Source organism: Belonocnema kinseyi, chromosome 6 (assembly GCF_010883055.1).
Source record: "Belonocnema kinseyi isolate 2016_QV_RU_SX_M_011 chromosome 6, B_treatae_v1, whole genome shotgun sequence".
NCBI classification, from domain to species: domain Eukaryota; kingdom Metazoa; phylum Arthropoda; class Insecta; order Hymenoptera; family Cynipidae; genus Belonocnema; species Belonocnema kinseyi.
This window is the reverse complement of record NC_046662.1, coordinates 11,320,684-11,334,497: the sequence shown is the minus strand read 5'-3', so window position 1 is coordinate 11,334,497 and position 13,814 is coordinate 11,320,684. Positions and strand designations below refer to the sequence as shown.

The 13,814-nt window shown below is 25.0% G+C and overlaps 1 protein-coding gene across 1 annotated transcript in view; it reads right to left on the bottom strand.

Moving 5' to 3' along the window:
* The window catches only part of LOC117175197 (zwei Ig domain protein zig-8-like), a 367,026-nt gene that overhangs the window by 221,537 nt on the left and 131,675 nt on the right, over positions 1 to 13,814 (bottom strand). The window contains exon 5 of the mRNA XM_033364829.1: positions 5,667 to 5,863. Coding sequence (XP_033220720.1) covers positions 5,667 to 5,863 — 197 coding nt within the window. The remainder of the gene's footprint in view (positions 1 to 5,666; positions 5,864 to 13,814) is intronic.

The window sequence follows — 13,814 nt, the reverse complement described above, 5'->3', positions numbered from 1 at the left end:
GGTATGAAGGAGGGAAAGTAGTATATGCAAGAACTTTTAAAGCAAAATAAAATTATTTTCACTATGAAATATTAATTTTTTTTTGGTTGAGAAATCATTTTTCTAACTTAAAACTGGAGGTGCTCCAGTTCAAGATTCATCATTTTATTTTTAAATTCATAATTTTAGTTGAATATCCACCTATTTTTTGTTGAAATTCAATTTTTTATTTTATTTTTTTTAACATTCTAATATGATATTTTTATTTGAAAATTAATCTTCTTTAATTGTAAATGTTATTTTTTTGTTATAAATTCCATTATTTGTTTGGAAATTCAACCAATTTCTTACAAAATAATTCGTTTTGCATGAAAATTTGAATTTAATAACAATCAGCAATTTTATTCAGAATTTATCTTTTCCAGTTGACAATTCAACAGTTTGGTTTAAACCCCAACTACCTGGTTTAAAGTTAACCTTCTACGTTGAAAAATAATTTTTTTTTGTTAAAAATTTATCAATTATTTTTTTGAATTTCTGTGTTTTTTTTGCTTTAAATTATTATTTTTAATTGAAATTTAAGTATTCTAGTTATAGTTGAAAATTTATGTGTTTTGTTGAAAATTTGTCTTATTTTTTAAAATTCAACTGTTTATAATTAAACATTAAAATGTTTTTTGGTTGAATTATCACCTTATTTAATAATTAATCATTTTCTTTTTTCAGTTAAAATTTTATCAATTTACTTTAAATTTGTAACAATTACCTCCAAAGTTTCATCTTTTTTTAGTTGAAAATTCTACTCTTCAAAAATCATTTTTTAAATTAAAAATGCAACTATTTTTTTTTAATTTCTGCGTTTTTGGTTCAAAAGTTAATACTTTGAACTGAAAATTTAAGTGTTAAATCTTCAATTCATATTTGTCTTTTTTAGTATAAAATACCACTATTTCGTTTAATAATTTATCTTTTTTGTTGAAAATTTGTCTTTTTTTGGTATAAGGTAAAAATTCACCCTTTTCCGTTTAAAAATCAATACTTTTAACTGAAAATCATCTTTTTGTTCATTAAAAAATGCTTTTCTTTTTTGTTTTAAAATTTAACTATTTTCTTGAATTTTTTTATTTGAAAATTCAATTTTTTGTTGAGATTACATGATTAATGTAGAAAATTAAGCTTTTTCTAATTATGCCATTTTTTTATTCAAAATTTACCTTATTATACTGAAAACTTTACTAATTGTTTGAAATTCATCCTCTGTTAGAAATTGATTAAATTTTTTTATCTTGAAAATTAATTATTTTAAGCGAAAAGAACTCTTTCCCTTTTTTTTGGAAAATTTAAACCTCTTGTTTGGAAATTTATAATTTCAGTAAAAAATTCATACTTTTATTGAAAGTTTGCTTTTCTGGTAAAAAATTTATTTCTTAATTAAAAATTTAACTATTCCAATTATGATAAAAATTCTTCACTATTTTAAGTGAAAATTTTACTTATCAAATTGTTGCAGTTTGGTTTAAAAAATTTTCTTTTCTTGAAAATTAATTTTTTTTATTCATATTTTTGGGCTCAAAATTCCACTTTTTATTTGAAAATTCATCTCTACAGTTATAAATTTAACAACTTACATAAACCCTTTATTTTTGAGGAATAAAACAATTTATTTTAAATAAAAATTGAACAAAGTATTCTACTCTAGGATTCATTTTTTTGGGGTTGAAAATTCAACTATTTTGTTGAAACTATATCTTTATAGTAAAAAATTCAAGGTTTTCCTGAACATTTTAGTTTAGGGCTAATAAGTAGTAAATCTTTCAGAACAGCAACTCGGAACTAGGTGAATATATAGAAACACTTACAGAAAAAAATTTTGTTTCCAGGGCCAAAAAGATTTGTAGCTCAATAAAATAAAATGGAAATTTCTCTTACACCTTGAATTTCAAAATTTGTTGAAAAATATCTTGTTTTGTAAATATTACGTCTGTCATAACTGACCTACTACAAAAGAAAAATTATAAAAAATTGCGGTTAAATATATATTAATGAAAATGTTGAAAAATTAATTTTTGATTCGCAAAATTCGATCATTTTGATCTAAAGTTGGGAGTCAGAATAACTTTTTTAAAAGTTAAGTTTATTAATCTAATTTAAATTTTAATTTTTAACTTGTTTAATATTTTAGAACAATTTCTATTGGAATATTCTTTTTCTTCAATTTCAATTTATTAATATTATTTTTATGAAAATTTCAACTTGATTACTGAAATATGTCAGAGCAGCGACAAGCCTTACTTGTTCTCTGTTTCAGTTTTATTTCACTGCTTCTCTCTAGAGAAATTACTAGAGTAAAATACCGAGAGGGAAAATTCTGTAAATAATACGCAATTATATTTAATTTAACCAGGGGTAGAACAAAGAAATAATTTTTTGTCACATCCATAAAAATATTCAGTAAAAAGTCTGAAAAGGAAAAAGATTAGATCTAGAATCTGAAAATTTTTAAATGTAATCGTGAAAAAATTCATTTTTAAATTAACATTTGCCCCTTTTTGCCATTTTCACTCGAATTTTTTCAAGGTGGTATATGCTTATGATTCGTGAATTTCGATGAGTTGCATATAAATGATATAATTTTGTAAATATGCAGGCAGTTTCCACCATTTTCCCAGATATTGTTCACCTGGTTCGCAGTCGCTGAACTGATCTCTCCGTACAATAATCCGTTCGGATTCTAGGACATTGAGGATTTCAAATATTCCATACCTATATCTCAACTGTGCAATTTCTGGGTTGTTTTAATTAAAAAACTATTAATAATTCCTGTAACACGACTTTGTGGAAAATTTTTTTAATTGAAGAGCATAGTCTTTTCAATTATTGACAAAATACGTTTTTTTATTAATATCTAAATAACCAAAGGCTGATTACTTTTTAACTCAAGCTCGATTTTCAACAAGGTTTTCATTTTTTTAAATTAACAAATGGAATTAAAATAATAGGGAAAATTCTTTAAAATCTGGTAGAGCTGAAGAGGATTACCCTGGATTATATGAAGTACTCCGCCTAAGCTAGACTAAGAAAATAGTGATATTTCCAAACAAAAAGATCAATTTCTAATTCAAATGATGAATCTTGACATGAAATAGTTCAATTTTAACTTAGAAAAGAAATTTCTGAGCAAAAAAGAATGATTTTTTAACACAATATTTAAATATTTAAGCAAAGAGATTAATTTTTAACTAAAATGAAAAATCTTCAATCAATGGAGCTAAATTCTTAATAAAAAATGTAATAGTTAATATTTTGAAAATAGGGTACTTTAAAAAAAGTTGAATTTTTAACGAAAGACGATCATTAAAAAAAAAATTGGAGTATAATGCAACTTTAACCAAAAAATGAATTTTTAACATAGTATTCCAACTTTTATCTAAGCAATAGAATTTTTTAATAAAAACTATCGATTTTTACCAAAAATTGAACAATTAATTTTTGAGTTAAAAAAACAAATTTTCAAATAGAAATTTATTCTTAACTAAAATCATAAATCATAAGAAAAAAATTACTTTTTAACAAAGTTGTTGAATTTTCTACAAAACAAAATAACTTTTAAACGTAAAAGACAAAATCAAAACGAAAAATGTAATGATTAAAACTTTAACTAAAAAAAGGTTTTGATTTTAAATGAAAAATAATTTCATGAAACCAAAAAGACGAATTTGTAACCAAATAGTTGAATTTTCAATCAACAACATGAATTTTTAACTAGGAAGATTAATTTTCTACCAAGAAAGTTAATTCTTCAACTAAAAAAAAATTATATAAAAAACGGTATAGTTACATTAAAAAAATTTTTTAAATAAATTAATTACAAAAAAAAGAATTCATTAAACAATTTTTAAATTTTTAACCGACCGCACTGAACTTAAATAATGCATTTAAAATGAACATTCAGTTTTTAACATGGTTATTCCACTTTCAAAGAGAAATAGAGAAATAATAAAAAAAGTATTTTTAACTGAAGTGACGAGTTTTTGAAAGGAATAATTAAATTTTCATTTAAAATCAATTTTCAATTAGAGGAAAATGATATTTTAAAATAAAATATTTAAATTTTCAAACAAAGAGATGAATTGTCAACTAAATAAAATAAATTTACCAACAATAATAGAAAGGTAAATTTTGATTTATAGAAATTAATTTTTAAAAATTCAAACAAGAAGTTTAATTATTTATAAAAAAAACTAAGATTAATAATAGTACACGAATTTTCAATGATCCCATCTTATTGTATCATATCTAATTATATTTGATTGTATACAAACCTACATGATTCTATCAGATTCTGTCAGATCATATCCTGTTTGATCCCATTTGACCCTGTCCTGTCCTATAAAATTCTATGAGATTCTATACGATCATATATTCTATAAAGTGCTATAAGAATCTATGAGATTTCGTCCGGTGATATCCTATTCGATCCTATTTGATCCTGTGAGGTTCTATCCAATTTCGTCCCATCTTACCCGATTCTATCCGATTCTATCAAATCCTAAAGAATCTATCATATTATATCCGATCATATCCTATTAGATCCTATTCGATCCTGCGAGGCTCTAAACAATCTCGTGTTATCCTATAGGATTCCATTCGATTATATAAAGTCCTATAAGAATCTGTCATCCTATTTGATCCTGTGAGGTTCTATCCAATTTCGTCCCATCCTACCCGCTTCTATCCGATACTATAAAATCCTAAAGAATCTATCAGATTCTGTTCGATTGTATTCTATTCAATCCTATTTGACCTTCTGATGTTTTATCCAATCTCGGCCCATTCTATCGGATTCTATAAAATTCTATAATGATCTATCAGATTCTATCTGATCATATCCTATTTGGCTCTAATTGATCCTGTGAGGTTCTATATAATCTTGTCCCACCCTATCCGATTTTATCCGATTCATTACAATCGTATCAGAATAGATCAGATTCTGTCCGAGCATATCGTATGCGATCCTATTTAATCCAGTGAGGTTTATCTAATCTCGTCCGATTCTATCGGATTCTATATAATACTCTAAGAATCTATCAGATTCTGTCCGATCATATCCGAGATGATCCTACTTGGTCCTCTGAGGTTCTATTTAATCTTGTCCCATCCTATCCGATTTTATAGATTTCTATAAGAATCTATCATATTTTGTCCCATCATATCCTATTCGATCCTATTTGATCCTGTGAGGTGTTATACATTCTCGTTTCATTATATCCGATTCTATAAAATCCTATAAGAATCTATCAGATTCTGTCAAATCATGCCCTATTCGATTCTGTGAGGTTCTATTCAATCTAGTCCCATCCTATCCGATTCTATATGATTTCATACAATCCTATAAGAATCTACCAGATACTGTCCAATAATATCCCATAGAATCTGTCCTGTTCTATCGGATTCTATCAGATTGTGTCCGATTCCATTCAATATCATCTGATCCTATAAGAGGATAACCGACCCTGTCGGCGGGAAAGAGTAGAACGGACGGACGCCATGCTGAAACTATTAGCACGTCTACCCAGGACTAAGAAACCCTAAAAATGGTACTTGTGAAAAGTGAAAAATTAAAGTTTTCAACCTTAAATTTATATTAAAACGAAGAAAAAAGGTAAGAGAGACAAATATTCACTCACCATGCCATCTCCAATATTGTGTACAACACAGGGTAACATTGCTGTTGATCCTGATTGAGCCGAAATGACTGTAGAATTTTCAGTGCCGAAAGTCATCGGAAGAGTCGGCGGTAAATCAACGTCCAAAGGCTTTAGTGTACGATCCAACGAATTGGCGTTCATCCCGACAACCTCGGCCGTAACTGCTGAGGGATAGTCTAAAAAAAACGTTACATAAAAAAGTCGTTACTTCAAGAACCGGCATTAGAGAAGGTGGCGGTAACGTTAAACCGACAGTATGGCAATTTTCTCTTAAACTACTTTTTCCTCTTACTTAACGCCTCTTGCTCTCAAATATTTATACAATTCTTCGTAGTCTTCAGCAAACCGAGAAGTATTTAATGACAAATGTCGGGACGACTCAAAAATCCAGAAAAATAAAATTCTTGAAAAACAAAATATTCGAAAATAATAATAATGATAATGAATTCCCGAATAATAACATTCCCGAAATATACAAATCCGGTTTTGGAAAATTCTCGATTAATAAAATTCCCGAACAGCTTATAATATTAACCAAATTGCGAAATTCCCAAAAATCTATAATAATACCGCGGAAGGACTGAAAAATCCCGAAAAAATAAAATTCGCAAAAGTGTAAAATTTCCGAAACTCAAATTTTCCCAACAATGAAACTCTCAGAATAATAAAATTCCCGAGTACTAAAACTTCCGAATAATTTATAATATTACGGAATTTGATAATTCCCGGCATAAAATTGTCAAAAAATATAAAACTGCCGAAATATAAAAATTCCGAGTTGGAAATATATTAAAAAAACCAAAAAAACTGTTTTGATAAAATGTAAAAAATTATACATAAAATAAAATTCTTTAATTGAAAAAGTATATTTGCTACCTTATTATTTATTAAATATTTTAAAAAAAATTTTAATACGTAGGTTTAAAAATTTAATTATTTAAAAATTTTACTGTGTCAGAAAATGTATAGTGTTTGATATTTTATAATTTAAGAACTTATATTTTGCGAATTAGATATTATTGGAAATAAAAAAATGATGTAATAAAATAAACTGACGAAAAGTCTATTATTTAGGAATGTTTCATTTCAGAAATTTTTTTATTTTGGACCATTCTATAAAATTTCGTGAGCTTTTTTTTCCAATATTTCCTTTTTCGGAAATTACACTCTATGTAAAATTTAATTTTTTTTTCAGTTTTCTCAAAATTTTGGTAAATGCGATATATTTTAATAAAAATAATTTTTAATAACAAGTTTATTTGGAAGCGTTAAAAAATAAATCAAATTTCACTTCCATTTTTTTGGTCAAAATCCTGGAACGATTGAAAATTCCTAATTAATAAAATTTTCAAAACTGTTGTGAAATTTTCGATATAGCAGAAATTTTACATAAGAAAGATTCGAAATTACAAAATAGCTAAAATCTAAAAATCTGGAACTGGAAAATTCCTGAATAATAAAATTCCTGAACAATGCATGATATGACCGAATAAAAAATTTTGGAATTATAAAATTTATGACAGAAAATTTTCGAATTATAATATAACTGATACTAGAAAATTCCCCAATTATAAGATTTTCCACCACTGTAAAAATCCCGAATTATAAGATTCTCGAACTTGAAAAATAAAAAAGTTGTTTTTCAATCAATATATATTTTAATTAAAAATTCAGTAATTCAATATTGTTATTTTAGAATTTTTCCTCATTCACTCTAGTTTTTCTTTAATTTATTGGTGTTGAAATAAAAATCTTTTTCTTGCATTGATCTTCTTTCGTGATCATTTTTAATAAATAAACTTGATTCATTGCAAAATAATATTGTTTTTGTTTAACTTAGATAATTGTCTGACACAGTAAATTTTGCAGTGTCGGTTATTTCATTTTGGGCCATTTTCTGTCGAAAATTTTGTTAGTCGGCAATTTTCAAATTCGGGAGTCTTTATTTGGAATTAATACTTTTCCGGAAATTTTAGTGTCCAAATGTTTATTTTTCTGGATTTTTCAGTTGTCCTAAAATCCTTCTTTAAATGCTACTTAAAAAATTTAATCAGTTTTTAGAACATGAAATCTAGGACTCAGTTTAATTCAACAAATTCAATTTGTAGCAGCAATAAAGAATTTTATTTGCTAAGCCCAAATACATGATTGTGACGGCAAGAAATTGGAAGATGTCTTCTATTCATGATCTGACAAGCTTTTGGAAATAAAATCAGTGTGGAAGTTTTCAGCTCTACGAAGAGTAAAATTGATTTCCGCTGAATAAAGTCTACCTTCATATAGAACATGTTCTTTCATCTCTGGTTAACAGTTTATCTCTCGAGTAAACCAACAGTCGTTTGTATAGTAGATTTTTCATTATTTTTAGAAATTGCAGTTCATCACAGCAATTCATTTTTGTTTATATATGTTTTTCTGTTTACTTATGATTGACAACAAAACTATTGGAATTATTTCGATTTGGATAATTCTGCACCACTAGCGCTGACCAAAACATATACTCTCTACTTGAAATAATTAATTTAATATGGTCAAATAGAATCCAAATATTTAAAAAACCGACCTAAAAATATTACACCTGCTACATAAGCGATAATAGTTTTATACCTTTATGGCTTACCGAAACAGACTTTTCTACTTTAAATAAAATAAGGTTTCTAGAGTGTATGGGCGATAATCAAAAAGTTGTAATTATTTGAGTTTGAATTTAATGGGAAGAATGTATTTTAGACAAGCAGCAAAAAATTTATTTCTATTCAAGTTAATTAAAATAATTATAAAGAATAATAGTGGGTGAGACTCAGCAGCATGCCCTTATTTTATAATTATAATTTTTATGTAGTGACTATCCTTTAATTGGCCTGAAATATTAAAATTAGAAGTTATTACGTGATTCTTTACATAAGTCATTAATAAAGAAATAATTACAAGAATAAATTGTTCACTTTATTGTTTTTTCCCGCCCTTAATCTGTATATAGTATTTAAAGATGCGGACTGGGATTAAATATTATTTTAAATTATTTAAGGGATTTTTAAGAGTTTGATGTTTCAATAAATTTCAAACAATTTATTCACACAAATTGTAGAATATTTTAAGATTTCAGAGATTTAAAGAAATTTTCAAATAATTCAACGTATTTCTAAAAAAACATTACACATATTTTAGGATATTTAAAACGATTAATTTGAATGCAATAATTTTTAATAGTTGGACAAAATTTAAAAAGATTTTAAAGGTATTAAGGTATATTTAAAAGGTTCACAGAATTTTAGAAAGCTTTCAAAAATTTCAAGCAATTCAAGAGGGTTTAAAAGGATTTAGAATAGTTTAAGATATTTAAAAATATTTTAAAGAAATTAAAGTGGTTTGAATAAATTCAAAGGATTTCAAAGAATAAAAAATATTTTAGGGTTTTTAAAACATTCCAAGAAATTTTCAATCGATCTCAATAAATTGACTGGATTTCAATGGTTATCAAATATTTTACGATATTTAAAAAATTCCGATGCATTTTTAAAAGATTTCAACAAGTGGAAGGTTTTTCAGAGGACTTTAAATATTTTATAGTATTTTTCAAAGATTTCAAGGAATTTTTTCATTTTTATGGATTCATGAATTCTTAAGTATCTAGGGTGTTTACAAATATTGTACAGATTTCTCAATAGATTTGAATGGATTTACAAAATTTCAAAGGATTAAAAATATTTTACGATTTTTTAAAAGGTTCTAAGTAATTTTTAATATATATCAATAAAAGGAAGGAATTCCAGAGGATTATAAATATTTTAGGAAATTTTCAAAGGTTCCAAGGAATTTTTATATTTTTGAATAAATGAAAGGAATTTTAGAGGATTTAAATGATTATACGTTATTTGGCAAGGTTGAAAGTATTTTTCAAGAGTTCTTGTAGGGAATTAAAAAAATTCTAAGTAGTCTTTAATTTCAAAGTATTTGAAAAATCTAAGGGTATTTTTAAAGATTTCGAGGAATTCTTAATATAATTGATCAAATTGAAAGGATTGAAATTAGTTTCTGCAAACAAACTCCAAGGAATTAAAAAAAACTTCAATCAGTGGAAGGAAGTTTTGAGAATTTGCAATGTTTTATTGCTTTTTCAAAGATTTAAGATAATTTCAAGTAAATGCTAATTAATCGAAAGAATTTTAAAGAATTTTCAAAAGATTCTAAGGAGTTTTCAACATATTTAAACAAACTAAATGGACTGCTAAGGATTTGAAATAATTTACAGTTTGTTACAAGATACCAAGGAATTATCAAAAGATTTTTATAAATTTGAAGGGATTTCAAAGAATTTAAAAGATATTAGGGTTTTTTAAAAAGATTTAAAAGAATTTCAAATAGTTTTAAATATATTTAGAGCATTTCTGAAGACTAATAATATTTCAGGGTATTTTAGAAAATATTAAGGAGTTATGAATAGATTTTAATCGATTAAACAATTTTTCAAGGATTTGAAACATTTTGAGACATACGAAAAAATTTTAAAGAATTTTCAATAATTTTAAATAAATTCAAAGGATTTCAAAGAACTTAAAATATTTTTGGGTCTTTTTTTAAAATTCTAAGAAAATTTAGTTATAAAATATTTTGCGATATTTAAAAAATTCCAAGGCATTTTTAATAGATTTCAACAAGTGTGAGGATTTACAGAGGAGTTAAAATATTTAATAGTATTTCCAAACATTTCAAGGCTTTTTAAATAATTTAATCGATTAAATATGTGTTAAAGGATTTAGAGAATTTTGTGTTGTTTTAAAATAATCAAAAGAATTTTTTATAGATTTTTATATTCTAAAGTATTTATAGTGTTTTAAAAGATTTTGAAAAATTTTCAATAGATTTGAATAGATTAAAAAAATTCCGAAGGATTTAAAATATTTGGCGAGATTTTAAAAGATTCTAAGGAATTTTCAATAGATATCAATAAGTGGAAGAAATTTCAGAGTATAACAAATATTTTAGGATAATTTTAAAGATTCGACGAAATTGTTAAATATTTAGATAGTCGAAAGGAATTATATAAGGTTTTAATGATTCTACGTTATTTGAAAAGGTTCAAAGGAATTTTCAAAAGTTTTTCTGAAGTATTTAAGAAATTCGAAGTAGTATTCAATTTTAAAGTGATTAAAAAAGTTAAGGGTATGGAAGGAATTTTTGAGAATTTGCAATATTTTAGGTTTTATTTCAGGTTCAAATGAATTTTAAATACATACTAATTAATCGAACAAGTTTAAAAGGAGTTAAAAAAATTCCGAAGAATTTGCCATAGTTTAAAAAGAATTTAAAGTATTTCAAATGATTTTCAATATGTCAGAGTACTGAAAAATATTTCAAGGAATTTTGAATAGATTTTAATAATTGCACGGATTTTTTAAAATTTGAAATATTTTATGGTATTTTAAAAGATCCAAAGGAATTTTTAACAGATTTAAAACAGAAGCAGGAATTTCAGAAAATTTAGAATGTTTTAGGGTATTTTCAAAGATTTTAAGAAATTTTTAGTGGATTTTGATAAATCGAGCAAACCACAGATAGTTTCTATAGTAGATTGTTATTATTTTTAGAAATTGCAGTTTATCACAGCAATTCATTTTCATTTTTATATTTTCAGATAATTTTTTTCTGTACTTATAGTTGACAATAAAACATTTGGAATTATTTCGATTTCGATCACTCTGCACCTGTAAGGCTGACCAACCCATGCTTTATCTACTTACATTGAAACATTTTTACCGTGGTGAGACATACTTCGCATTACAAAAACTGACTTAAAGAAAATATTACACTAGCTACATAAACGATAATAGTTTTATACCTGTATGGCTGACCACGTCATACCTTTTCCACTTTGAATAATGTAAGAAGGTTTCCTAAATGTATGAGTGAAAATCAAAAATTTGAAATTATTCGAGGTTCAATTAAAATGGAAAAAGTGTATTTCAGAACAACGGAAAAAATCTTATTTCTATGTATATTAATTAAAATAAATACGAAGAATAATAATTTGCGAGACTAAGCGGTAGGCTCTTATTTTATGATTCTAATTTTCTGTTTAGTAAAAATGTTTGGATTATTTCAAATTATTTTAGGGATCTTGAATGGCTTAATAATGTTTCAATGGATTTCAAACAATTTATTCACATTTCTAAACAAAAAATAAACAGATTTTAGGATATTTAGAGCTACCAAAGTATTTTGCAATAGATATTAATAATAGAACAAAATTTTAAAAGATTTAAAATAAAATGCGTTTTTAAAAGATATACAGAATTTCAGTAGGATTTTAAAAATGCAAAGGAATTTTAAAATCGTTTGAACGATTTGAAATATTTTAGGATACTTCAAGACATTCCAAGAAATTTTTAATAAATTTCAAAACATTGAAGGGATTTTAACAGTTTTAGGGGATTTAAGGTATTTTCAAAAAATTGAGGAATATTCAACAGATCTTAATAAATTGAAAGGATATCAAAGGGTTCGAACTATTCTACGATCTATCAAAATATTTCAAAGACTTTTTGATAATTTTATATAAATTGAAAGGATTTCATAGGATTTAAAATGCTTCAAGCTTTTTTAAAAACATTCTAAGAAATTTTCAATAGATCTTAATGAATTGAACGGATGTCTAAGGGTTTGAAATATTTGACGATATTGAAAAGATTCCAATGGATTTTCAATAGATTTTAACAAGTAGAAGGATCTTTAAAAATGTTTTAATATTTTAAAGAATTTTTCATCGACTTTAATAAATTGGAGGGATTCTAAAGTATTTAGGATATCCCAAAAGATTTCAAAGGATTTGAAATATTTTAAGATATTTTAAAAGATTCCAGGAAATTTTCAATAGATTTCAATAAGTGGAAGGAATTTTAGAGAATTTGAAATATTTTAGGGAATTCGCATAGAATTAAAGGAATTTTAAATAGATCTTAATAAATCTAAGGGGTTTAAAATTATTTCAAAGATTTAAGGATTTTCTAAAACATTCAAAGAAATTTTCAATGGATCTATTTAAATTGAACTTATTTTTAAAAAATTGTAATATTTTACGACACTTAGGAAAATTCCAAAGAATCTTTAATAGCTTCCAATTAGTAAATGGAATTTCAGACAAATAAGAATATTTTAGGGTATTTTAAGAGGTTCCAAAATATTTTGAAAAGCTTTAAATAAATTGAATAGATTTTAATTGATTGAAAATATTTTAGGACATCTTGAAAGATCCCAAGGACTTTTAAATACATTTGAATAAGTAAAAGGAATTTTAGATAATTTGAATAGCTAAAGGTTACTTCAAAAGGTTCCAAGGAATGTTTAATAATTTTTCTAGGGTATTTAAAAAATCCTAAGTAGTCTTTCATTTCAAAATATTTAGAAGATTTTCGGGTTCTCTAAGATATTTCAAACTATTTACAATATATTTGACTAATCTTAAAGAATTTCAGAGGATTTTAAAGGTTTGAGCTATTTAAAAGAACTCTAAGAAATGTTTAAGTGCTGAATTAAGTCTAACTCAATAGAAAACAATCGCTTGCATTTCTGGTTAACAATTTATTTCTCAAACAAAGCATAAATTGCTTGTATAGTTGATTGTCGTTATTTTTAGAAATTTCATTTATCACTGCAATTCTTTTATTGTTCTTTGTATTTTCAGATAAATTACTGTAGCCTTATAAGTGAAAATGAAAAAGGTGGTATTATACAATTTTGATAATTCTATGGTTATTTGACTTATCGTAAGATAATTTTTCTATTTGTAATAAGATAAGAAGTGTTTTAATAAAACAAGAATAAGAAATTTTATATAATTAGGCAGAGTTCGAATTGTAAAAAAGAAACTATATAATGACTTTAAGAAAATATTACGATATCTACATGAAGAATAATGAAATGGGAAAAATTACTTCAGATTAATATAAAACGTAATTTTTCTATTAATAATCATTTTAATAGGTCTTAAATAATAATTTGCGAAAGAAATTGAGAAAGAAAAAATTATTATTAATCTTTGTATCAGAATTAAATGAAGAAATTATACGAAATACATTCTTATATTATTGCTTTTTTCGTGCCCTTAGTATAAAAATAATAATTGTAGAA